We start from the raw sequence: 27026 nt of genomic DNA, 5'->3' as shown, positions 1-27026 counted from the left end.
CCAAGTAGAACTGTGGCCCAGAACCTGGGTAAAGGAACTATCCCCATTCCCAGTCCAGGAGCCACCATGCACGTATCTTCTGAGTAACTGTATGGAACACATCTTTCTTCTGTGCTCTCAGTTCTTACCCGGTGTTTTCTAAAACTGAAGTCTAGGAGCGGCATACACTGCTTCAAAAATGCTTCCACAAAGAGGCGCCCGTACTGAAGAAGAGAAGAGACACATGGTGATGACCTCTCTTGAGGTCTTCCACGTGAAGGGCCCCTGAAGTAGCATAGTATCACCTAGCCCAGGGGTTTTATTTTCTTATTTTTAAAATATAAACTGGGAAGAGTCCAAAAGGTTAATTTGGAGCGTGTAAGTTTAATGCAAAAACTAAATGGGCCTGCTAACTAAGCCCATTAGGCAGAGTTAGGCAGACTTATCTATCCTAGAGTTAGGCAGACTTATCTATCCTAGACACAGCCAATAGGCAGAGGCCTTGCCCAGTGTAAGACTGAAGGCAAATAAAACAGAGGGGGACCCCAGCTGCCTAAGAACCACTTACTCCCAAAAGGAAAAAATTGTGTAGGGCTGAGGAAGCACATAACCATCTGCCAAGTTTACCAATCAGATAAATCACTCACCCATCTCCCGCCCTAGGTCCAGGGCAGAGTAAAGAGGAAGAGAGGATAAGGGGATAGGGGATAACAAGAATGTGTTGCCATCCACTTCGAAGAAACCATAAGGAGCAGGGAAGACATATTTTCCTCATAACATTTCCTAGCTCCTAACCCATCATTAAATCTAGGGCTAATCTGGGCTCTCCCCTTGGGAGAGGAGTTCAGAGTGACATAGTTGGTTAAGTGTCCAACTATTGATTTCAGCTCAGGTCATGAACTCAGGATCATGAGATCAAGCCCTGTGTTGGGCTCTATGCTGGGTGTGGAGCCTGCTTAAGATCTCTCTTCCTGTCCATCTGCCCTTATGCCCTGAGAGAGGCATGTGCTCTCTCTCAAATAAATAAATTTTAAAAAATAAATAAATAAAATAAAAAGGGGAATCACCCACCATTCCCTCTTCCCTGTTGCCTGGGAAGGAATGGCAAGGAGAGACTATTGCTCCTGAAGTCAGCTATCCTGAAGCCACTCCTCTAGTTCTAAGACTCAGACCAAAAGTTTTCAAACTTATAGGAAAATTAGCTTCTCCAGTAATCCAATTAGTGTGGGAAAAAGTATCCACTGTCTTTTCTAAACTACCACCTGTTAGGACAGATTCTGAAAACTCTGGCTTGTGGGCAAAGTATTAAACAACTCTTTTCAACTGAGGCCATCTCTAGAGAGATCCACAGGAAGAATAAATACTAACGAGGGCCAGGTCAATCGCTCACCTTCAAACATACATGCAGAACAGGACGACTATCAAACACCTGGAGACACAAAAGATAAGAAACCACAGCTGAGGTCTGCTCCTCTGAGCACCTCAGCCTCTTCCCCATCAGGTCTGCTCCTCTGAGCACCCCCAGCCTCTTCCTCATTGTGTAAAGCACAGCTCTGGATGTTGTAGAGAATTCTAAAATGAAGAAGGCATGTCAACAGTTACATTAATTATGAAACAGAATAGTCATCTCCATTACTGACAGGAACAGGGAAGCAAAGAAGATTAAGAAATTGATTCTAGGGCAGCCTGGATGGCTCAGTGGTTTAGCGCTTCCTTCAGCCCAGGGTGTGACCCTGGAGACCCAGGATCAAGTCCCACATCGGGCTCCCTGCATGGAGCCTGCTTCTCCCTCTTCCTGTGTCTCTGCCTCTCTCTCTCTCTGCATCTCTCATGAATGAATAAATAAATAAATATTTAAAAAATAAAAAAAGCGTTAAAAGAAAGAAATTGATTCTAACTCAGGATATTAAGAAGATGGCATTGTATAAGTCCAAATCTTTATGTGAAGCCTTAAGAAAGGTGGATGAGAGGTGGAAAGGAGAGAGAATGACATTCAGAGCTGGGAGAATAGGTTAGCAAAATCATGGAGTGGGTGAGAGCACAGAGTGTGTCTGAGGGATAAAGAAGGCATTCAGGGTTGGAAGAAGGTGACAGTGAGAGTGTCCTCGGGCCACAGAGGATCCAAGACAAGGTGAGAGCTATTAAATAGTACTGTAGCACAGACAGGGAAGGAGGAAGAAAGAGAAAGAAAAAGACATTGCCAATGGGGAAAAGAAGGGATTATTCAGGATGGGTAGAGAGGGACAAGGGAAGAAGACAGGTGATAACAGATCCCCAAGGAAGGGTGGGGAAACAGCGAGAGTCCATTTTGGAAGCCAGGACCCTTCTTGATTTCAGTTTCGGCAGTTAACTAATGAGGTGGGTCAAGGAGCCTGCACACTCACTTTTATGAGGTTGATGAGGATACTGAAGTCTCGAACAGCCATGTTCCAGTAGAGGAGCTTTTCTTCATGAATCTGGAGGCAAAGAAATATACAGGCACTTTGGAACCAGCCAAGTACTTCTCTTATTGTATTTCCACTAATCCATGGGTCTTGGATTACACATACACAGCTATTCAGAGATTAATTTAAGCCAAATATTCTCGCAAAGAGATGTTACTAGTGCACCCACAAGATGGTTCTGAGGCCTACCTACGGTGCTTTATAGAGAGTTTCTAAAGACTCCTTTTCAGTAACTTCCAGGTAGGAAAAAGCCTCTGTAATATACCTGCTAGTGATCAAATCTGTAGTTTCTATGATGCCTATGCTCTCAGCAGTCTGGCTCAGTTCTGGTAAACAGGCCTGCTCACCTCATCCCAGCTCATAAGCAACAAACTGCCAGGCATGGGAGGCTGTGACCAAAGACATTTTTTTCCAGAGCTAGGGCTTCCAGAGTAGTCTGACCCTTCCCCTAGGGAGTATCCACGGAATAAAGAGCCTAATCCTCCCTCAAACTGGAAGGAAAGGAAATTAAGCCAGGAACTCTTTGAAGAAGAATCCTGGATCTCTCTAACTCAAGGGAAATAGCTTAGAAGAAACCCTGGACCTAAGAACTAGAAGATGCAGCAGCTTCTTAGTAACCAGGTCTACCTCTTGTGGTGGGAGTATCTGACCCACCTGTTGTGAGTCTGCTGCTGTGCCAGCCTGAAGACCCTTTACTGTCTTCTCTAGTTCAGCCATCATCACACGGAAGAAAATGACAAAGGATTGCCTAGAAGAGGGGAAAACATGCATGCTCACATAACAATAACTGGTTAGAAAGAACTTCCTAGGAAGAATCCAAGGCACCAAAAGTCATTTCCTTCCCTACCTCTCTGAATTGCCTTTCACTAGGGTCCACTGTAAAAGGATGGGGGAATGGAAAGGATTCACAAAAAAAAAAACCCACAATAAAAAAACACAAAAGAAAAACCACACAAGAAAAAAAAAAACACAACACACACACACACACACACACACACACACAGGGAAAATAAAAAAGGTAAGGATTCACAAAGGAGCCCCTGAAGATGGCCTGTCAAACAATGGAATTAACTTTATAAAGGGAGGCGGTGCGGTGGCATGGAAGGAGTGTGAGGTAGTGGTCAGAAGACCCGAGTTCAAGTTCCTAGTTCCATACTTACTCTCTGTGTAAGTTTGAATAGGTTCCCTCTCTAACGCTCATTTTCCTCATTAGTACATCAAGGATAATGATACTTATCTCACAGAATCACTGAAAGGACTGAATAACATAAAGAATGTGAAAGTGCTATAAACTTTGTATGAGGAAAAAAACCACTGAGATGTACACGATCACATACAACTATCACTTTACTCTAAAGGTGGTTAAAATATTAGATAGTCTCACTTTAAAGGATGAAAGTACTAACGTGAGATGTTCGGTGACTAAATATCCACTATCTTTGAAGACTCTACTGAAAATTCATTCCTTACAAAGATTCCTTACATGGGTTGGCTGAGAGCCCCTTGGAAAGAATGCACAGTAGACATTCTGTGTGTTGAATGAATGACTGTACCTAGCATCTGTATCCAAATTAAATGAAGGTAAGGTAGTTATCTGGAAACTACATACATAGAACAGTGTGATTCTAATCAGGGGAAAAACTGGAGGAGAGAACTCTCTTACCTTGTCAGGGTAGGGAACATCGAAGAAGATGCATCTTTAGTAGAATTAATCAGTTCTGGGACAGCAACCCCAGCAATTTCCTCTATGGCCTTCAGAACACTGTCTGTATGCTCCAGGTAAACACTGCATTGAGAGCAATAGGAGTATAAACACATATTACAGAATTCCTAAATCAAAATTTCTTTTTTAAGATCTTACCAGGTACTTAGCTTTCTTTCTTTATGTAAAATGATTTTATTTACTTATTTAGAAAGAGCACATGCAGGGATACACATGCAAGCAGGGAGAGGGGCAGATGGAGAAGAAGAAGAGGATCTCATCTCTCCAAGAGGGAGAGAGAGACAGCACGCATGCACACATGAGCAGGGGTAGGGGCAAAGGGAGAGGGAGAAGCAGACTCCCAGCTGAGCAGGAAGCCCAACTTAGGGCTTGATCCCAGGACCCTGGGATCATGACCTGAGCCGAAGGCAGATGCTAAACCCAATATGCCACCCAGGCGCCCCTACTGACATTTATTTTTAATAAAATGAAGATTCCAAATAATTATCAGGAGATAAAGGAAATGATGTTTCAACTGGAAATATAGTTAGACACTTCGGAAGTAATAGATGTCAACAAATAATTACCTAATTCTGATTAACAAAGCAAAATACAACCAGAGACTCCTCCATTTCCTCCAGCTAGTCAGGAACTAGCTGACAGTATAAAACAGAACCAGAGGATCTTACAATCCGCATGTTCCAAATTCTGTTCATTTATTAACTTGTTTTATTTTTCTATTCAAGCATAATTAACATATATTAGTTTCGGGTGTATAATACCGTGATACAACTTTTGTTAATTTCAAACCTACTTCATTGTTTTCAAGTTCCCCCTAACCATGGCAATTTTTCAGTCTTTGGCCAGGCAAGAGATCCCAACAGTGGCAAAAAGGACTGTTTGGCTCATGGAAAGAAACTGAGCCTCTCACCTGAGCAAAGTATGGAGTTGTTCAGTAGGAATGCTACTCTTCTCTTTCTCCCCACTTGGCCACACCCGACAGAGGAACTGTTTGGCCAACGAAGCTGTTGAAGAAACAAAACAAATGCATTTCATAAATGGAAAACTGACTATACTCTTGTTTTTCAGGCTTTTGGGGGATGACTAATGATCAAAAGGATTATATTTTTTTAATATTTATTCTGAAGTTCCTCGGCTGACAATTTGAAAAAGGCTGCCACGGGTTCCTGCTCCATTGGGTCCTTCTACCAGAGATAAACCTATCTGTCTAAGACCCAATGCATCCCATCATTTCACCCTGTCCTGACATACACACAAACATGAATTGAACACACACTGCTGGGCAGTAGGAAAACCAATCTAGCTTCTCCTGGCAGACAAATAAGCCATGGCCATCTTAGAGATTCACACCAAACGCCCCCCTGCCCTTTTAATCAACAGGAAGTAATAAAAGGTTTGTTTTGCATTTTCTTCTTGATTTCTATGTGTGCTGCCAATTGGAATATATAATCAGTCAGTTGCATTCAAAGAGCTATGACAAAAGATAAAGATCAAGAATGGAGCCCAGACTTTCTTGACACTTAATCAAATCTTGATTTCTCCTTTCTCCCATTTTATTAATCTAGCAGTTTGTATCTCTGTCAAATGTCTCAGATTAAAAAAAAAAAAAAAAAAAAAAAAAAAAAAAAAAACATGAATAAACAGAAGCCAAACAGAAAATTACCCAGCCAAATGAATTAACCAAACTCAGACTAAGCAGTATCAGCAGAGATCAGCTATAGTTCCCTCTGGGAAAATATCCTTCTTAATATGGCAAGAGGGCACATGCACAGTTATGTGGGGTTTTACATATAAATGCAAAAGGTCTTATTAGGAAGCCTTAAATTTACAAGCTTGAGTTACTAATCCAATTCATGAAGAAAAAAAGATCTGGGCCATCACCAATTTTTTCTTTTTTCTGAGTAGGAGCTGTAGATTTCTCCAAAATGACCATCAAAAGTCTGATGAGATAAAGAGCACACTGGAAATTGGGAATACTGTGAGAGAAATTCTGCAAGTAATTGAAGCTTTGGCTGTAAAGGAAACAACAAAAAAAAAAGAATAAGATAAGTATTAGAGACAGGTCTAAATTCACAAATTGTCCAAGTTCACTTGTGTATTTATTGATCTAATCAGAATCCTCCACATTTTCAGGTACTTTTGTGACCACCTTCTTTCAAGACCCTGAAAGAGAACTGTACCCTTGTATGAAGAAAGCCAGGGCAGAACAGAGCCCAAGGGCTGGAATGCTGGCCTTGAAGGGATCATGTACCCCAAGATATCCAAATATGTGTCCATGCCATGCTTACATGAGCAACCCTAGACAAATTATTTGCTCCTAAGGCCTAAGGCAACAAAATGAGAATAAAATTTAAATTCTAGGTTTATAGGACAAGTGAAAGCAAATTATAAGACAGAGAAACCAGTGCATTTAATAAGTGTACCATATATGGTCAGCTTTCAATGCACTGAAATAATAGGAGATAGGGAGTCATAATCCAAAATTGTAGTTGAAATAAAACTAGGGTGTACTCTTCTTATTGATAATGGGAAGGAGGTCAAACAAATTTAAAAGCATTATATTTAAAATGAAGTAAATAAAGCCTTGCCCTATAAGCAGGGATGATAAGTATTGATTGCAGACCCAGAGACAGTGTAGAGGAAGTGAGAGAAAGTTGAAATTACTCTGATTGAAGCTGGGATAGAGGCTGGGAGCCATGCCTCTTAGATCTCTTCCTCACATCCCTCTTCTACTGCCTTGCCCTCAGCGTAGGCTAATCTTTTGAGACTGGGGGGAAATCAGTGGTAACTACTGCTACCTAATTATCTGACCCTACTGAGAGACAGAGTAGGTTCCTGGATAACCAAGAGTTGACTAGAGGTCACCAGTGTTTACAACATCATTACCTGAAAAGGTCAACTACAGGATGCAGGATGCACAAAGATTTAGTAGGATTTGTTCAATGGTTTCTAATGTTTCAGGATTTATCTAAATACATAGATGAAAAAGCTCATATGACTGATGAAAAGTAGTTGAAAACATCTATTTCCCTTACAACTACAGAGAGACACCCAAGTGATTTCCAATACCTCTTGCTAATTTTATTTTATTTTATTTTTTGAGACAACACTCTGGGATATGTAGTCTGACCCACCTGAGTAATTCGTCCAAGGACTGGTCAGGCTCTCCTTGCTTCAGTCGGTTGGTAAGGACCTCGAGGGCTGAGTACAGTAAATTATAATTTTCAAGCTGAAAAAATCCATTCCTAAGGGAAAGTCAGGGTAAGATGATTGAGCTTACTTATAGGAAAATTGCTTGGACAGCATTTGAAGGTCCTGGCCTCCAGGCTATAACATCAGTAAGTCAATGGAGAAAAAAGGAGAACTAGAACACTGTAAGTACCCAGGTACCCAATTTAGTTATAGCTCTGAGACTCACACTACAAGGTGAAGTGCACCTGAAACAGTATTTCTTTAAGGACCTAACAGTCCTCCTAGGTTTATTTTCAGGGAAAAAAAAACTATCTTTTATTTGCTACATTTTAGAGAAGTCTCAGCCTTCCTCTCCAGAAAAAAACAGAAATAATTTCGTTGATTGTTAAATCAGTATCAATTCCATAGAAAGTTCTCAGTAAAAAAAACTTACTTCTTGATAATTTTTTTTTTTAAGATTTTTATTTATTTATTTGAGAGAGAGAGAGACAGTGCATGAGCAGGGGGAGAAGGAGAAGCAAACTCCCCACTGAGCAGGGAGCCTGATATGGGGCTCAATCCCAGGACCCAGGTAGCAGGACCTGAGCTGAAGACAGACACTTACTGACTGAACCACCCAGGCACCCCGACCATTCTATCTTCAGATTATCGTTCCTACTGTCCCTTCCTTCCCAAGTTCAAGCCATCATTCTAAACCAGGCTCTTATCATTATCATTATCATCATCATCATCATCATCATCATCATCATCATCACATATTGTAGATCACTGAGACACCTTTTGACTGGTCTTTTTGCATCCCTTTCCAATCTGTCCTACACACAGTTGTCAAAAAGAGTTTCCTAAAACACTGATTTCATTATACCTTGGCTCTAATTATAAAACTCCAGGGATCCCTGGGTGGCGCAGCGGTTTGGCGCCTGCCTTTGGCCCAGGGCGTGATCCTGGAGACCCAGGATCGAATCCCACATCCGGCTCCCGGTGCATGGAGCCTGCTTCTCCCTCTGCCTGTGTCTCTGCCTCTCTTTTTCTCTGTGACTATCATAAATAAATAAAAATTAAAAAAAAATAAAATAAAAAAAATAAAACTCCAGAATTGCTTTTCTGTACAACATTCAAACTTTTCTGACCTTCAAGGCCCATCACAATCTAAGCCCCTAGATTATCTACTCCTATAGAAATATCTCCATATCACCAGTGGTAGTTCTGCCTTTCCATAGATGTATTCTGAGGGCCTATTATAGCTCAGGTTTTGGGGAGGAACAGCTTTATTAAGATAGAACTGACCTACAACTGCATACAAACTGCATGTATTTAAAATGTTTATCAGTTTGATCAGGTGGCATAATATAAACCCACAAAATAATCACTGCAATGGAAATAATGAACATACCACTACGCCCAGGAGTTTCCTTATATTCTTTCAAATCCATCCTTCACTCCATCTTTCTGCCCAGTGATAGGCAGCCACTGATCTGTTTTCATCACTATGAAGTTAAATGTTTTTTTCTTAGAGTTCTCTGTAAGTGGAATCAAATGCTATGTACTCATACAATCTTGCTTTCTATTCAGTATAATTCTTCTCTTCATCTATATTGCTGTGTATAGTATTTCATCATAAGAAAATCTGTTTATACATTTACTAGTTGATAGACATTTGTTTCTAGTTTGGGATTATTACAAATAAAGCTGCTATAAACATTCATGCATAAGATTTTGTATAGACATATGCTTTCATTTCTCTTGAGTAAATACCTAGTAGAATGGCTATGTTGTACGGTAAGTGTATGTTTAACTTCTTAAGGAAATGGTAAACCGTTTCAAAAGTGTGTGCACCGGGATGCCTAGGTGGCTCAGTGGTTGAGCGTCTGCCTTTGGCTCCAGGCGTGATCCTGGAATCTCAGAATCGAGTCCCGCATGGGGCTTCCTGCATGGAGTCTGCTTCTCTCTCTGCCTGTTTCTGCCTCTCTCTGTGTGTCTCTCATGAATAAATAAATAAATGTTTAAAAACAAAAACAAAAAATAAAAGTGTGTGCACCATTTTACATGTCCACCAGCAGCATATGAGAGTTCCAGGTGTCCCATGTCCTCACCAATATGGTCAGGTAATTCTTTATGATTTAGCCATGCTGTAATTTTAACTTGGAATTCCTTAATAACTAATACTATTAAACATCTTTGCATGTATTTATTTGCCATCGTATCTCTTTGATGAGGTGTCTGATCAAATCTCTTGCCAGGCACTATTTTTAAGTACTGGGGATACAATAATGATTGGTTGTAGCTCCCATGAAGCTCATGGTCTAGCAAAGAAGACAGATGAACAAGTAATTACAATAAAATGTGGTAAGTCTTATTGTAAGAAGATATCAGAGTATTAGGAGAAACAGGGAGTTAGAGGGGTAGGTAGGAGGCTTACCTGTCCCTACAGGTCAGAGAAGATGCTCCTGAGGAGTTGAAGTTTAAATCCAGTTCTCAAAGATAAGTTAGAAAAACTGGTGATAAAGAAGCAGATCCAGGTAGAAGAATGAAGATGTATGAAAAGTCTTTCAGTGAAAGCAATATAGAGTACTGAAATTAATTCAACATAGCTGGAGGGCAGAATGTAAGACTATGAGTGGAAGAGCAGGTGTGAGATAACAAAAGGCCTTAGAAGCTAGGTAAAAAGTTTGAGCTCAAGAAAAATCTAAGGACAGCTAGAACCAAAGCTGGGATAGAATAAGACTGACTTTGCATTGGGAAGACCATTGACTGCTGTGTGAAGAAAGGACTGAGGGAGGGCAACTGGAAACTATAAAACTCATCTAGTCCAGGCAAGGAATGAGGGGAGTCTCAAAGCAGTGCAGCAGGAGAGGAACAGGCTATTTAGAAGTTATTTAAAAGATAAAATTAATAGGATTTGGTGATTCGATGTGGGAGAGAGAAAATGTAGTGGGTAGAGAAAGGGACAAAGAAGAACTGCTGGTTTCTGGCTCAGACACTGGTGGTACCATTTACATACCAGTGGCAAAGCCAAAGGAGCAGCAGTGAGGATGATACATTCCATTTTGGATGTGATGTGTCTGAAGTGTCAAGGACACACCTAAGGAAGTGCTGAGTAGGCAGCTGGATATAAATGCCAGTAGCTCCGAAGATAAATTTCAGCACAAATTTAAGCTTGGGTGAGAATGCCCAGAAAACCTGTATAACAGGAGGAGGAGCCAGGGCCCAGCCTTGAGGAACATAAGCATTTAAGGGACACATCTCCCTCATTTCTACTTTCATTCATGCTGTGCCTTCTAGTCCCCCTTTTTTTCTTTTTTTTCCAGCCCCTTTCTTTACCTCCCAAAAGGCCATCTATCCGTCAGGGCCCTATGAAGTCCCATTGCTTCCACAAAATATCTTTAAATATCCCAGCTCAAAATGTATTCAGCTCTTTAACATATAACCTGGAATTTATCCACAAATTGTTCAGTTAACATTCTTTTCTAAGATTTTTAAGATTTTATTTATTTATTCATGAGACACACACACACACACACACACACACACACACACACAGAAGCAGAGACACAGGCCGAGGGAGGAGGAGGTCCATGCAGGGAGCCTGACGTGGGACTTGATCTTGGGTCTCTAGGATCAGGCCCTGGGCTGGAGGCGGCAGTAAACCACTGAGCCACCTGGGCTGCCTAGATTTTATTTTGAAGTAATCTAGAGAATACACCCAATGTTGGGCTCCAACTCACAGCCCTGAGATCAAGAGTCTCATGCTCCACCACGAGCCAGTCAGGTGCCCCAGTAACAACTTCTTAAGTAACAGTCCCTCCAATGTTATTATAGAAAGGCTGCCAGCAAAGCTGGCTAAGAATCAGATGACTAGATCTGTTACAGATTAGCCAATATCTATTCACCTAATTTTCAAATAGTTAATCGTGGTCATATAAGACACAGAGTGTACAAGATAAAATGAAATGATGCAGATAAAAACACTCCAAAAACAACTCCAAGTACCATATATACAGAAGACTTTTGAAGCCCTTTTCTTCTTTTCTCTGCCTCAGTGCCCTGGTGACTGTCAAATAAAACAAGTGCATACTTGATTATTTCTACCTACTATCTGCCACTTACTCACCAAGCAAAAAGCCCATGAAAAATCTGTAGCAGCCTCTGATAGCATGACGACATCATGTGGTACTCCTCAACTTTTGTTCTTGGGCCATCAACTACACCTTGATTTTCAGCAGCTAAGCACTGAAAAGGAAAAATGTTTTTAAGAGAGTTGTTTTGGCATTTTTCCTTCAATATTTTCCTTCAATATTTTCCTTCAATATTTCTCAGTCAAAATGAAATATCTTGTTCACTTAGTAATTTCTAAATTATTTTTTTTAAGATTTATTTATTCATTTGAGAAAGAGCGCACAAGTGCAAGCGAGCTAGGGGAGGGGCAGAGGGAGAGAATCTTCAGATTTCCTGCCAAGCACAGTGCCCTACACAGGCCGATCCCCAGGATCCACGAGATCATGACCAGATCAGAAATCAAGAGTCAGACACTTAACTAAGCCACCCAGGTGCCCCAGTAATTTCTAAATTTCTATAATGATAAGATAGGCTGCTGACCTGAAAATAGTTGTGAATGTTCTCCAGATGGTTACACATTGGAGTCAGCAGTTGAACAATACTATGAGCAACTTCTTGGGCAGATCTCTGATGGAGATGTGAGAATCCAATATTCCGGTTTCCTTTAGTCTGTAATAAATTCAGAGTTACTGTGGAAGAAACTGCTGGATAGCTTCTCTAAAACTAAGAGTTTGTTAAGGAGTTTAGTCAGAATGGTATCACAAGATAGGAGCTGGTTGCTTGCCTAAAACTCTATTCTGACAGAGGGATCTTGTCCCATCTTCGAATCACCAAGACATTGGCTTTTATAGAGTACAATGTTTGAGTGAGAAGTACAAACCTGTAATTACTAATGAGATAAAGCTCATACAAAAATAGATATCACCTAGGTGGTAAGAACATTGAGCAACTGATGAGGACAAACAAAAAATCAAATAACTGGATATATTGTTTAAATGTTTACACCTAAAACCTTTATGTTTTGTTGCTAGTATCATCCAACTGCTTCACCAGATGCTATGTGTACATTTGTACACTATAGACACATGTGAAGTTCTGGCCTTCTCTAGATAGCCAACTACTACTACACTGAGGCTTGGGCATAGGCTAAGTTTGGGAGGCTTTTTTTTTTTTTTTTTTAAAGATTTTATTTATTTATTCATGATAGTCACACAGAGAGAGAGAGAGAGAGGGGCAGAGACACAGGCAGAGGGAGAAGCAGGCTCCATGCAGGGAGCCCGACGTGGGATTCGATCCGAGGTCTCCAGGATCGCGCCCTGGGCCAAAGGTAGGCGCCAAACTGCTGCGCCACCCAGGGATCCCTTTTTTTTTTTTTTTTAAGTTTTATTTATTTATTTGGGAAAGAAGGAGAGAGAACAGGGAGAGGAGCAGAGGGGGAAGGACAAGCAGACTACCCCTTGAGCAGGGAGCCCGATGTGGAGCTTGATCCCAGGACCTTGAGATCATGACCTGAGCCAAAGGCAGACACCGAACCCCCTGAGCCACCCAGGCACCCCTGGCAGGCTTTTAAAAGCAAAATCCCGGGATCCCCGGTGGCGCAGTGGTTTAGCGCCTGCCGTTGGCCCACGGCGCGATCCTGGAGACCCGGGATCGAATCCCACATCGGGCTCCCCGCATGGAGCCTGCTTCTCCCTCTGCCTGTGTCTCTGCCTCTCTGTGTGTGTGACTATCATAAATAAATAAAAATTTAAGTAAATAAATAAATAAAAGCAAAATCCAAGTAAAGAACAGGATTTAGAAATATATATCAGGGCATTTAGAAATATATATCCTGTTTGGGGTAGCTTTTTTATTTCTCTGTTTCAGAGTTCCTCTCTCTCTCTCTTTTTAAGATTTTATTTATTTATTCATGAGATATACAGAAAGAGAGGCAGAGACACAGAAGGAGAAGCAGACTCCTCAGAGGGAGCCCAATGCAGAACTCAATCCCCAGACCTTGGATCAGGCCCTGAGCTGAGGGCAAACGCCCAACCACTTAGCCACCCAGGTGCCCCAGAGTTCCTTTCTAAAGCACAGTGAGTAGGCTCTGGAAATGAGGCTGCCACCATGCTTACTCCAGTGACCCAACACAATGCCAGAGAAAGGTACAAGTTATTCATTAAGGCAAGGGCTTATGCTTCTGCCTATACCAACCTTGAGGAAGGGGATTCTCTTGGCAACAGAAGGTGTCAGCATATTCTCCAGTTTCTGGGAGAGATCTTCCAGCAAGAAAAGCAGCTCAGGGGGCTGGAGTTGCACAACTTCTGTAGCCTGTCACAAAGAGGAAAGAAAGGATAACTCCAAGCATGTCCTAGCCATCTTTTTGGAGGAACACATTTCATGTTTACTCTTCCCAATGGCTCAAGAATCTGATCGTTTCAAAAAAAGGGGGAAATTTCCCCACTTCATATAAATGGCTGTTGTACTGTCAACAAATCAAAAAGTCAAGCATTCCCAAAGTAAAACAAATTTCAAATTATTAAAATAGGGATCCAAGGGAGTATAGTTTTAGAAGACATACTTTTTTTCTCTAGAAGTAAATGTCTCTCTGTATCCTTCTAGCTGTGGACTCAAGGTGCATTTCCTAAGTACCCTGGGTTAAAAAACGACTAATTCAAGGGAAATTCATTTTTCTCTGTTCATTAAATAATCCTTTCATATTTTCTTTCCCTTAATGTTTTGCTACTATTAACTCTGTGCTGGGTCCCTATAAAGGTATAACACTACTAGAAGCAGAATGAGCCAAATACAATCTCATTTCAAACTGTTCATGCAAAAGAACATTTATGGAGAATCTCTAAGCTGATGTAGAACTGGGGTTGGATGGGGGGTAGATACTGTCTATACTGTGAAGGAGCTTAAATTCTTATAAAAATCTATGGTAAGGGGGATCCCTGGGTGGCGCAGTGGTTTGGCGCTTGCCTTTGGCCCAGGGCGCGATCCTGGAGACCCGGGATCGAATCCCACATCAGGCTCCCACTGCATGGAGCCTGTTTCTCCCTCTGCCTGTATCTCTGCCTCTCTCTCTGTCTGTGACTATCATAAATAAATAAAAAATTTAAAAAAAAATTTTAAAAAAAATCTATGGTAAATTCCATGATACTTGTCTTTTTAGTTTTTTTATTTTATTTTTCTTTCTACAAGATTTTTTTAAATTTAAATTCAATTAATTAACGTATATATATATTATTAGTTTCAGAGGTAGAATTCAGTGATTCATCAGTCTTATATAAATAATATCCAGCACTCATTACATCACTTGCTCTCCTTAACGTCCATCATCCAGTTACCCCATCTCCCTACGCTATTTTTTTTAAAGTAAGCTCTAGGCCCAACATGGGGGCTTGAGCTTAGAACCAGAAGATCAAGAGTTGTCTGCTTTAACAAATGAGCCAGCCAGGTGCCCCTATATTTTTTTAACCTGGAGAAACTACTCTCATGAAATCCCGTATCAAAAGTTACCTTTTCTGAAAATGTGGTCTACTTCCAATTTCATTATAAATACCATTCTCTCCTCAGAGTTTCACTGGTACTTGGTTCAGACCTTTAATACAGCACATATTGCTAGTTATGTCTGCTTCCTTTATTAGGTTATGAGCTATATGAAAGCTAGCATCATGCTGTATGCACTACTGTATTGCCAATGTCTGGATTAGTGGCACACATAAAAAAGGCCTGGATAAGCATCTGATGAACGCTGAACAAACGTCATTAAACAGTGAAAACAGTATTAACCTTTATAAACCGGAACAGTGCTTCTCTGCAAGAGTAATCTAAATAGCCTATTAGTAGTAACCTAAGATAAGGATCACATCATTAGCATGATCTTTCATAATGTCTAACAGATTGTAAAAAAACTTAGATTTAGGGGCACCTGGGGTGGCTCAGTTGGTTAAACATCTGCCTTTGGCTCAGGTCATGATCTCAGGGTCCTGGGGTCAAGCCCCATGTCAAGACTCCCTGCTTCTCCCTCTCCCTTTGTACCCTCTTCCCCGCTTGTGCTCTCTGTCTCAAAAAAATAAATAAAATCTTAAAACAAACAAACAAACAAAAAAAACAACCAAGCTTAGATTTATAAACATCAAGATGATGAGGGTTGATACAGCATGTAACTCTTTTCTTTTTAATTTTATTTATTCATGAGAACATACAGAGAGGAGAGATAGGCAGAGGGAGAAGCAGGCTCCATGCAGGGAACCCGGGTCTCCAGGATCACGCTCTGGGCCGAAGGTGTTGCTAAACTGCTAAGCCACCCAGGCTGCCCCCCTTTAAAAAAAAAAAAAAAAAAAAAAGATTTCATTTATTTATTCATGAGAGACACAGAGACAGAGAGAGGCAGAGACATAGGCAGAGAAAGAAGCAGGCTCCGTTCAGGGAGCCCAATATGGGACTTGATCCCAGGACTCCAGGATCACGTCCGAGCCGAAGGCAGATGCTCAACCACTGAGCAACCCAGGCATCTCGAGCATGTGACTCTTGATCTCAAGGTCATGAGTTCAAGCCCCACAATGGGCCTAGAGCTTACTTTAAAAATAAACTAATTGGGGATCCCTGGGTGGCGCAGCGGTTTAGCGCCTGCCTTTGGCCCAGGGCGCGATCCTGGAGACCCGGGATCGAATCCCACGTCGGGCTCCCGGTGCATGGAGCCTGCTTCTCCCTCTGCCTGTGTCTCTGCCTCTCTCCCTCTCTCTCTCTCTCTCTGTGACTATCATAAATAAATAAAAAAAAAATTAAAAAAAAAAAATAAATAAACTAATTAATGAATTAGGTTGTTTACCTTAAATAAAAGATTATGAGGATGATTATTCATTTACTTTCACTATATATAAAACCTTTGGAAGCCAGAGTCCACCTTCTCTCAGTGCCACGGTGCTCTTTTTAAAATAAGAACAGAGCTGACATTTTTTTTTTTTAAGATTTATTTACTTAGGGGGATCCCTGGGTGGCTCAGTGGTTTAACATCTGCCTTCCGCCCAGGGTGTGATCCTGGAGTCCCAGGATCAAGTCCCACATCGGGCTCCCTGCATGGAACCTGCTTTTCCCTCTGCCTATATCTCTGCCTCTCTCTCTCACTCTGTGTTTCCCATGAATAAATAAATAAAATCTTAAAAAAAAAGAAAGGAAAAAAAGATTTACTTAGAGAGAGAGAGAGAGAGAGAGAGAGAGAGCATGCACATGTGTGCACGCATGTGCAAGCATGAATGGGAGGGGTGGGGAGAGGGAGAAAGAACCCCAAGCAGACTCCTGAGTCTGACAACAGGGCTCCATTTCAAAACCTTCAGATTGCAACCCAAGCTGAAACCAAGACTCGGATGGTTAACCAACTGTTCCACCCAGGTACCCTGAGCTGAGAAATTTTCTGAAACAAGATTAAATTCTAGAATCTCAGCTCTGTCACTTACTTCAGTGTGCATTTCAGTATCTAAGATGAACTTGGTCACAAGCCCACAATGCAGAATAGAGAAGACCTCAATGTCCAGTTCTCGGAAAAAAGCATGGTAATTCTGTAGTGACACTGATGTCCTTTCTTCTTTCCCTTTGAACTCCTGGACAGAAAGCAGCAGCAAACAACAGAATAAATAAGGCTTCCATATTAGCCTGATTTTTCATGAAGACTTCAAACTATAATTACGCATTCATTTTATGCAAAAGTTACTTTTTTAGCTAATCACCACCTTCCTTTCACCAAAGTCCCTAAGTATTCCTGAGACAAAAGCACCTAATTTAAAATTGGGATATGGGTCACATACTAAGACCTTTGGTTGGCTTCCATTTAGGAATGAACTACTAGACAAACAAAGGTATTATGGCATGGTACAGAAAATGATGAGCTTTGGTACCAGAAAGGTCTGACTTCAAATCCTTGCTCAAGCCTTATTGACTGTGTGACCTTAGGCAAGCCACTTACCCTTTCTGGGTCTTAGTTTCCTTACCTATTAAATATAGATATTACTATCAATCCTTGGTTTTTAGAAGATTATAGGAGCTATATATAACATACAATAAACAGTAGCTATAAACCAGAAATAATTAGGGTCCATGTGGCTTAGGCAATATCACAAACATGTAACCTACTCTGTGATCGGTAGTTACAGGAAAAAGGAACTACTGTTTATTAATTATCAGAAATTGTCCTAAACATTTCATGTTATCTCAATTCACTGAGAAGTTGATAATCTGGGATCAGAGGGCAAAAGAGGCTAAAAGAGGTACATCTAAAACTATGTCCTAAAACAGAATCTGATAAATGCTACAAGAAAGAATTCAAAGTACTGTTGAAATATAAAAAAGGGAATGACACATTCAAGAAAATGACTAGAAAAAAGTTTGTGTTAGTGATAAGGACTGAGTCTAACCCTAACTCTGCTACTGGGAGGATCGCTGCCCCCAGAGCCAAGAGAATTCATTCCCTCTCTTTTCTCTAATTTTTCTCTCTGTAAAATGCAGAGATGATTCTGGACCCCTGTTAATCTTACTGGCTGTCACACACCTTCATGGTAACCCATTATTCCAGTACCTTTTCCAGTTGGCTTCTATTAGACGGTGTAGGGTCACATTCTGAACTATCTTCCTTTGAAAGTGTATCAGGGGAGGATGTTTTGCTGCCATCTGCTTTCCGTTTCTTTCCTCCTTTTGTTTCAAAAACAGAAAAGTGACTCAAGTAATCAATAATCATGTTTGTTAAATATCACTGCCTTCAGGAAACACCCTGAAGACTCCCTAGGGGTAGAGAAGGTAATTTTATAACTCTACATTATAGTTCATTTTATAACGATGCCAAAGAAGGAGTTCAGTGACATCATCTCTCCAGTTACTGATGCCTTGGTTAGGTTAACACAGTGTAGCTCCTACAGAGACACAGAATAATAAGAAAAAAACATACCTATCTTTCCTTGTTTTCTGATTTTTGCTGAAATAGCAGCAGTAGTAGGAGGTGTTACATCTAAAGTTTCCAAGTCAAAATTTGCAAGGGGAGGAACATAGTCTGGGGTGACTGGAAAAGAGAGGAGACAGAAGTTCAATGTATACCAACCACACAGCACTATTAGATTTAGAATGCATCACCTGATTGGTCAAAAATCAACTTCCAGAACCAAGTATGGCTGAATGCCTATAGGAGACATTCAAGTTATCTGACATTAAAGATATAAAATATTGGGGGATCCCTGGGTGGCTCAGTGGTTTAACACCTGCCTTCGGCCCAGAGTGTGATCCTGAAGTCCTGGGATCGAGTCCCACATCAGGCTCCCTGCATGGAGCCTGCTTCTCTCTCTGCCTATGTCTCTGCCTCTCTCTCTCTCTCTCTCTCTGTGTCTCTCATGAATAAATAATGAAAGAAAATCTTAAAAAAAAAAATAATGATATAAAATATCCAAGCAGATAAGAACTAAAAATAAATTAACCCTTATTTAAAATCTGAAGACATCATCATTATTATTTTTAAAGATTTTATTTATTTATTCATGAGAGACAGAGAAAGAGAGAGAGAGAGGCAGACAGAGACACAGGCAGAGGGAGAAGCAGGCTCTAGGCAGGGAGCGTGATGTGGGACTCGATCCTGGGACTTCAGGATCACGCCCTGGGCCAAAGGCAGGGACTAAACCGCTGAGCCACCCAGGGATCCTAAAATCTAAAGATACTAATATTTGGTCACATAGAAGTTTGTTTTACACACAATTACTTAAATGAGGGCCTGATAGAGGCTCTATGTTTTCCCCAGAGAATCTACGTAGCACTTTAAACAAGTTTATTTAATGGTCAGAAGGTATTAAGAGACCTTTCAGCTTTACTCCTGGTTCATAACTATGTTCAGGAAAGCAAAGGGCACTGAAAGGTTGACATCTAAATAAGAAAAGTTACCTTATAAAAGGCTCAACCAATGCTATTTTTTATTTTCTTAAGCAAAGAGGAACATTTTTTAAAATCTTGTTGAGCATACTTTTTCTTATCCCAGATGAGTAGGGGATGGCTATCATTGAGCTTGGCTTAAAAGTGAAATTATCTCCTCACTGCCATCCTAGCAAAGGTACCATAATAAGACACTTTTCCTTACCTGCCAAGTACATTTCCAGGATTCTCTGAAGCTCCACAATATGCTTTAATCGGGTGAGCACCTTCCCCTTCATCTCAGGTGATGTTTGCTGGCAAAAGGCATTTACAACCTGGAAAAGTATAAATTGTATTCTCATACTTTGAATGGTTCCAATTTTAACCTTGTTTGCATCATTTATCCAGAACTAAAAAATGCTATTCAGCACTAGGATCTGTGAGTTTAGTCTATAAATGTAAAGGTGTTCTCAGAAAGATGCTACAGAGGTATAGAAAAGCCCTGAGTTGGGATGCCTGTATGGCTCAGCAGTTGAGTTCTGCTTTCGGCTCAGGGTGTGATCCTGGGGTTCACGAATCAAGTCCCACATCGGACTCCCTTAGGGGAACCAGCTTCTCCCTTTGCCTGTGTCTCTGCCTCTCTCTCTGTGTCTCTCATGAATAAATAAATAAAATCTTTAAAAAAATAAAAAAGAAAGAAAGAAAAGCCCTGAGCCAATACAGGAGATCTGACTTTTAATCCTAGTTCTACTGATCTCTAATTAAGTAACAAGTGGAATAGCATAGTGACTAGAGAGCATACACTTTGATGAAACAAGTCCTACACTGCTACTAGCTGTGTGACCCTAGCCAGGTCATTATTAGCCTTTCTGAGTTTTTACCTCTTCAACTATAAAATGAGAATGCAGTTGTTATATGGATTAAATAATGTAAATAAAGAAATAAGGGGACACCTGGGCGGCTCAGTGGTTGAGTGTCGGCCTTTGGCTCAGGGCATGATCCCAGGATCCAGGATTGAGTCCCACATGAAGTCAAGCTCCTTGCAGAAAGCTTGCTTCTCCCTCTGCCTGTGTCTCTGCCTCTCTCTCTCCCCACTCCCCTGTGTCTCTCATGAATAAATAAATCTTAAAAAAAAAAAAAAAAAAAAAGCCCAGTTTTTTCACAATGTAAGTACTTGATTATTTTTACTGACTTTGGACTCTCTGTATCTGTGACTGCATAGGTGTAAAACAAGGATAATAATACCTGTCCTGCCTACGTTATAATTGTGAGGATAAGAAGAGATAATTTCAGTGAACATTCTTAGAAATAATATGCATTAGAAAGGAAGTGAGATATAAATATAAGATGTTACTGTTGTTTTCATCATGTTTCACTATCGAGGATTTCACTAAGCACAAAAATTCCAAAGGAAGGGGAAAACCATCACTCACTTGATCTCACTGAATCGAATAATGAAGCACATACCCATGCAAGGGTGAACCACATTTTCACAATGGAGGAGGTGAGTTTATTTCAGGCAAAAGGAAAAATACAACAAAAAGGCTTGAACTAGTAAAGTATGAACAACATTAGGTGAATTCTAAGTATTCTGATTTGACTACACCAAAATGTACATATAGCTGGGGGAAAATGGGACATGACAGCTGGAGAAGCACATAAGGGTTAGTGCTTAGTAGAGACTTTTGAGTCCCATGAGAACCAAGAAATAGTTTCAAGAAGAACTACAGACAATAGGTGAAATGTTCTATTAACTCTGCTTACCTCTCGGAACCAGTTGAGAGTGAGAAATATGAGTGAACACATGAATGAATGCTCTTTAACAGACATAGACTCCAGCCTCTCTCCTGGCTCCAGGTCAGTGAGGAATATAGGACAATCTGAAAGAAAAGAACAAACATTTTTAACTCTCTTTATTTCAAGTCAATGGAACCTGGATGCTACCCCTAGAGCTACCTACCTCTCCTTCTACTTACTTTCCCCTTTAACTTGTATTTGAAAGTCAAGCTTTGGTTAGTCTCAAAATTACTGCCAAATCATGTAGCAAAATTAAATATAATTAAGAAGTACTTGCAAAACTAGAGGCGAGGGCCAGAAAGCAATGAGGAACTATGATGATGACTGATTTGTCAACATGACAGAAATCTGTACGTATTATTTTGTCTTTGGAGTTCAATTATTACTGCTATTCTACACTGTGAAGTTAAAAAATTCCTTCCCACATACACTATGTACTGGTTTGTTCCTTCCTTAAGATTATCAAAGAAAGGTTACAAAGAAGAAAGAATGTGATAACTTCATCCTATACCTAATAAACCATCAATCTCCTCCAAGTTTCCATCATGTTGTCTCTCCACACAAAGTCTCAGTAACCGGAAATAGGGAGCCAGGCACAACGGAGACACCACTCTGGGAAGGAAAAATCCATTTCTAAATAATACTTTATAAGTATATTAGAACATGTTTATAGGGAGCCTAACCTTATAATTAAAGAGTTTTGCCCCAAATAAATGTCTACTTTTAAGAAATATGTCAAGGAATTTAATGGATGCTCAACAAATAAACAATGAACTAACGTGGAAGAAGGCAGGGGCTGAATAAAGTGATTATCTGTGAGTTACGAGAAGCAGAAATAAGATGGAAAGAGGGAGGGAGAGTGGCAAAGGCAAACAAGTATGTTAATTGGAGAGAGAAAGGAACAGAAACGCAAACAGCCTCACGGAGTTGTTGGCTTTCGTGAGGCAATGCAAACCCCAACTACAGGGTCCAAGAAAAAACAAGGAATCTGCCTCATCCTTGCTAATCCCTCCAAATACCACCTAAGGAGAAACCCCTCCCCTTTTAAAAGATTTTATTTATTTATTTGAGAATGAAAGTGAGAGAGAATAAGAGAGAGAGAAAGAGAAACATGAGCAAGGCAAGCAGCAGAGAGAGAGAGAGAGAGAGAGAGAGAGAGAGAAGCAGACCCCCTGCCAAGCAGGGAGCCCCATGCAGGGCTCAATCCCTAAACCCTGGGATCATGACCTGAGCTGAAGGCAGACACTTAACCGACTGAGCCACCCAGGCACCCCAGAAACCCTTTTCCATCAAGTTCTCAACAGACTGCAAAAAGTGTGGAATACCCCATAAACATTCAAAACAACAACAGAAGTTTTAGAAAAGACAAAGTACACTGACTTTTGATCTGATTCCTTTGAAGTCATTCTACCCCCATCTTTTGCAAAGTCCTGAGAGAACATCAGTGGTAGGAGGTTGATGACAATCCCATCATGACTACTGTATTCTTCTAGTCCATAGAGAGCTTTCACAGGAAATGGATAGTCGCTGTGGAGAGAACCCAGAATTTGATGCCCCAAGAGTATGCATGTCCACATGGGAATCCGTTAGAACAAACCAATCTTCCCTCTTATGAGAAGAAATGAGAAAGAGAAAGAACAAGTGGAAGCTTTTAGCAATTCTGGACCTGGGGTGTTGGGAAGAAAGAAGACTGGGCAAGACTTGGCAGAGGTCAAGAGTCTTCTAGTGTTTGTACCAACTACTGACATAATTTCTTCACCAGTACAATCAAGTTAGTGGGTCTACAGTACTTACCTTTCTGGAGAAGCACAGAAATCCACCACAAAGGCATCCTGGAAATCATTGAGGATGGTCTGCCCAACCCATTCCTTCAGAAAGTAAGCACAAACAAACAATGGCTATACATGGCTGTATAGGCCATGGTGTCTTTCTAAGCCTTAGTTTCCTCATTTCTCTTTTTTAAAAAGATTTTATTTGAGAGAGAGAGAGAGAGGAGGAGAGCACAAGTAGGGGGAGGGAGACAGGGAGAAGTAGACTCCTCCCCACTGAGCAGAGAGTCTGATGCAGGGCTTGATCCCAGGACACTGGGATCATGACCTGAGCCAAAGGTAGAAGCTTAACTGACTGAGACACCCAGACGCCCCAGTTTCCTCATTTCTAAGAAGAGAATAACAATATTATGTGCCCCATTATTATGAAGTGGAAAACATATAACACGTGAAAAATGCTTAACACAGTCCCTGGCACAGAATACATAGTGGCTATCAACATCATCAACAATACTATTATCATCCTCACTGTTACTATTACTATTGTTATTATGTGAAGGAGGCCTCAGCGGTGAGGCTGGAGTTAGGGCAAGTCAGAACAGCCTTCCCAACTAGAACATGGGAGAGCTCATAGGATGATCTATTTTTGCACTGTAACAGACAGAAGGTCTTGAAGAATGTGGAGTAAAAAGCATTTTCCCTGCTTCACTGCTTTAAGAAAAGATTCTGGGCCTTACCAGGGCTTTTGGAGCCAGCTTTCCTCCTTGGATTAGATTAGCAAATTCATCATAATAAAGTGCAGAGGCCTGGGGAGACTGCTCACTGCAGGAATGAACCAACTGCAGCAAGGAGGTCACCTGGAGTAGCCAAAGAGAAAGAGTAAACTGGGCTGCCAACTGGGCTGCCAACATTTCCTAAACACCATTCACCCCATTTAGTAGTAAGTTTCTCCTTCCAATTTCACTGGCAAAGCTCTGACTACCACTCACCTGAGGTTTTCCTGAGCTTCCTGACAAGCTCAACTCTTTCTAATAACTCTTCTCCAATTCATTAGAAATATAAAACTGGATTAATTTTTCTATCGCAAAGTTTTGATTATGTCATATCTATGCTAAGAAACCCTTCAAGACTGCTGCTATGTAAAAAATTAAGTCAAAATATCTTGATTCACATTCAAGGAAGGCACTCTGTTTTCTTTTTTTTTTTTTTTTTTTTTATTTATTTATTTATGATAGTCACAGAGAGAGAGAGAGAGAGGCAGAGACACAGGTGAAGGAAGAAGCAGGCTCCATGCTCCGGGAGCCCGATGTGGGATTCGATCCCGGGTCTCCAGGATCGCGCCCTGGGCCAAAGGCAGGCGCCAAACCGCTGCGCCACCCAGGGATCCCGGCACTCTGTTTTCTACCTCTGAACTAGCTTTATCTCTAATTCTCCAGTTGTACACTTACTTGTCCCTATGCTATTTGCTATGCTATGAACATGGCTCACTTTCTTGGTCTATAGGAATTTACAACTTAATTAAGAAAGTTAGATAAATACAGAAATAAATGTAACCCATGCCATCAGATTCTAGGTGCCATAAGAGTGGTACAAATCACAAAAGCCATTAATTCAGGAAAACATATTTTGGAGGAAAAAAAAAAAAGCACTCTTTCTGGTAAACTGACAGTGAACAGATGCAATTCCTCATTTATTCATAATCATATCCAACTACATTATAAGAACTCACCTGTGTGTACTCTTCATTGCTCAGGTCTGTTCTCCCTTGGGTCAAATTTGAAGATCTACTTTAAAAATAAGGAATTTTAGCTTCACTTTTACAATATTTTGTAAGAACTGGCAATAGGTGTACGAATCCTGCCATCCCTGGGATGTGGGTGGAGATAAAAGTGCATGAAGGCACAGAGGACTATTTATATACAGAATGTGGATTAGAGCAAACAATGCAGATCTTAGTTTTTTTTCAGTGCACACTAAATTAGTAATAACCTAAGAACAAGCACTGGGCACCGCTCTAAGCATTTAATGCTCTCAAGTGGTATGGCTCTAAAAAATGAACTCTTAACCAGTACACTATGTAGCCTCCACGAATTACTAATGCCAATTCTAAGAATGTCTCCTGAGGTCCCAGGAATTCCTAACAAATTATCTAAGGAGCATGAACTGAAATCCAAAGTCATTTTGCAATGGCAACATCTTATCAAGACCGAACTCTGATGCTCCTTTAGGTGCTACAATTGTGACATCAAAGTGCAAGGGCGGGGGGGGGGGGGGGGGGGAGGGAGGAATTCACAAGAAGACCTTATTTGTATCCAACAGAATGATGTCCCAGACAGCGGAACTCAGTAATGGAGAAACCTGCAATTCTAGTGCCTGGGAGAGGTGCTAATGCAGAAAAATGCATTCCAGGATATTCTGTTCCCCTTTGTGGAAACATTTCTACTCTTATTTCTTAACAATCCCCGGTTTTTAACCATCAGACTCTAATGATTATGATCACATTCTGTAAAAATTATATGAAGTATTTACAGTCAAAATTAGAAGGGAGAATGGAAAAGTTGCAACAAACATTTGCTTACTACTCTTATTCTGGGTTTAATGCTTAACATTATAATGAAATCTATAATGTAATACTTATTTGTAAGGGGGCAACCTGATTAACTGACCTTGAGTCACAAAAGTCAGAATTTCCATGCATACCTGTCTGCTGCCATGATGCCAGCCATGGTGACAGCACCAATAATACCAATGAGTTTGTATTTGAATACGGTGCTAGAGAGCTGCTTTCGTATTACCAGATGCATATCATCCTGCAAGGAACACATGGTAGAGAAAGATGAAGATGCTGGAATAGTACAGCAAGAGCCTGTGGGTAATGGAGCCAAAACACCTAAAGCAGCAAGGTTCTACCATTTACTGTGTGGCCTTTTTGCAACTTATTTCATCTCTGAGTCTCAATTTTTTTCATCTATAAAACAGAGAAGGTTTTGTAAGGATGAGAGACAAATTAAAAAATGTTCTAGAACAGTGTCAGAAATAAAGCAGATGTTCAAAAATAACAGCAGTCATTGTGATTTTTGTAATACTTGCTTGATAAGGATATGTGAATTATTGTAATGTTGATGACTGCTCAACTAAAATAATAAAATAGAATAGAAAAAAATACTTAGGAAAATTTACCTAGGAGACAAAAGACTTATACATTAAAACTATAAAACAATGTTGAAAGATATTAAAGAAGACCTAAATAAATGGAAAGATATCCATATTCCTGAATTGGAAGACTTAATATTGTTAAGATAATGACAGTACTCAAAGTGACGTGCACATTCTTTGTAATCTTTATTAAAATCACAACAGAATTCTTTACAGATATAGAAAAACTCATCCTAAAATCCATATGGAATTTCAAGGGACCTCAAATAGCCAAAACAATCTTGAAAAAGAACAAACATGTTCTTTAAAATTTCAATTTTGGAATTATTACAATCTTTCAATTTCAAGATTACTATGAAGCCACAGCAATTAAGATAGTGTGCTACCTGCATAGGAAGCACATACACAAATGGATAGAGACCAGAAATAAACCTTCACATATATGGTCAATTGATTTTCTGTAAAGATGCTAAGATCAAGGACACCTGAGTGGCTCAGTGGTTGAGCGTCTGCCTTCGGCTCAGGTCATGATCCTGGGATCCTGAGATAGAGTCCTGCATCAGGCTCCCTGCATGGAGCCAGCTTTCCCCTCTGCCTATGTCTCTGCCTCTCTCCCTGTGTCTCTCATGAATGGATAAGTAAAATCTTAAAAAAAAAAAAAAAAAAAGGGTGCTAACACCATTCAAATGGGAAGGTATATAGTCTTTTCAATATAAGGTGCTGAAAAAAGACACACACACAAAAGATACTGAAAAAATTTGATACCCGCAACCCACACCCACGCAAAATTAAATGAACCCTTACCTTTAACCATATACAAAAATTAACTCAAAACGAATCAACAACCTAAATTTAAGAGCTAAAACTGTGAGACTCTTAGAAGAAAATAAAGGGAAAAATCCTCATGACTTTGAATTGGAGAATGGTTTTTCCTAAGTATGACACTAAAAGTACAGGGAACAAAAGAAAAAGATATACTGGGACTTCATCAAAACTCCATCAAAGGGGGATCCCTGGGTGACTCAGCAGTTTAGCGCCTGCCTT

General features: G+C 40.4%; 1 protein-coding gene across 5 annotated transcripts in view; it reads right to left on the bottom strand.

Moving 5' to 3' along the window:
* Positions 1 to 27026, bottom strand: part of FANCD2 (FA complementation group D2) — a 58226-nt gene that overhangs the window by 5942 nt on the left and 25258 nt on the right. For 3 of the 5 annotated variants that reach the window (XM_041763501.1, XM_041763502.1, XM_041763503.1), the window contains exons 19-40: positions 25527 to 25636; positions 24556 to 24613; positions 23564 to 23683; positions 22852 to 22925; positions 22438 to 22584; positions 21569 to 21669; positions 21025 to 21140; positions 19487 to 19595; positions 18317 to 18427; positions 17951 to 18063; positions 16836 to 16979; positions 13588 to 13704; positions 11935 to 12063; positions 11450 to 11568; positions 7281 to 7391; positions 6028 to 6158; positions 5057 to 5150; positions 4087 to 4209; positions 3078 to 3171; positions 2364 to 2435; positions 1370 to 1408; positions 129 to 203 (exon numbers count right to left, since the gene is read on the bottom strand). In XM_041763501.1, coding sequence (XP_041619435.1) covers positions 129 to 203; positions 1370 to 1408; positions 2364 to 2435; positions 3078 to 3171; positions 4087 to 4209; positions 5057 to 5150; positions 6028 to 6158; positions 7281 to 7391; positions 11450 to 11568; positions 11935 to 12063; positions 13588 to 13704; positions 16836 to 16979; positions 17951 to 18063; positions 18317 to 18427; positions 19487 to 19595; positions 21025 to 21140; positions 21569 to 21669; positions 22438 to 22584; positions 22852 to 22925; positions 23564 to 23683; positions 24556 to 24613; positions 25527 to 25636 — 2307 coding nt within the window. Of the gene's footprint in view, positions 1 to 128; positions 204 to 1369; positions 1409 to 1470; positions 1552 to 2363; positions 2436 to 3077; positions 3172 to 4086; positions 4210 to 5056; positions 5151 to 6027; positions 6159 to 7280; positions 7392 to 11449; positions 11569 to 11934; positions 12064 to 13587; positions 13705 to 16835; positions 16980 to 17950; positions 18064 to 18316; positions 18428 to 19486; positions 19596 to 21024; positions 21141 to 21568; positions 21670 to 22437; positions 22585 to 22851; positions 22926 to 23563; positions 23684 to 24555; positions 24614 to 25526; positions 25637 to 27026 lie in introns of those variants that run through there. The other 2 variants (XM_041763505.1, XM_041763506.1) reach the window with 2 other exon arrangements.

This window comes from Vulpes lagopus, chromosome 7 (genome assembly GCF_018345385.1).
Source record: "Vulpes lagopus strain Blue_001 chromosome 7, ASM1834538v1, whole genome shotgun sequence".
Lineage (NCBI taxonomy): Eukaryota > Metazoa > Chordata > Mammalia > Carnivora > Canidae > Vulpes > Vulpes lagopus.
The sequence above is the reverse complement of the archived record's forward strand: the minus strand, read 5'-3'. Positions and strand labels throughout refer to the sequence as shown.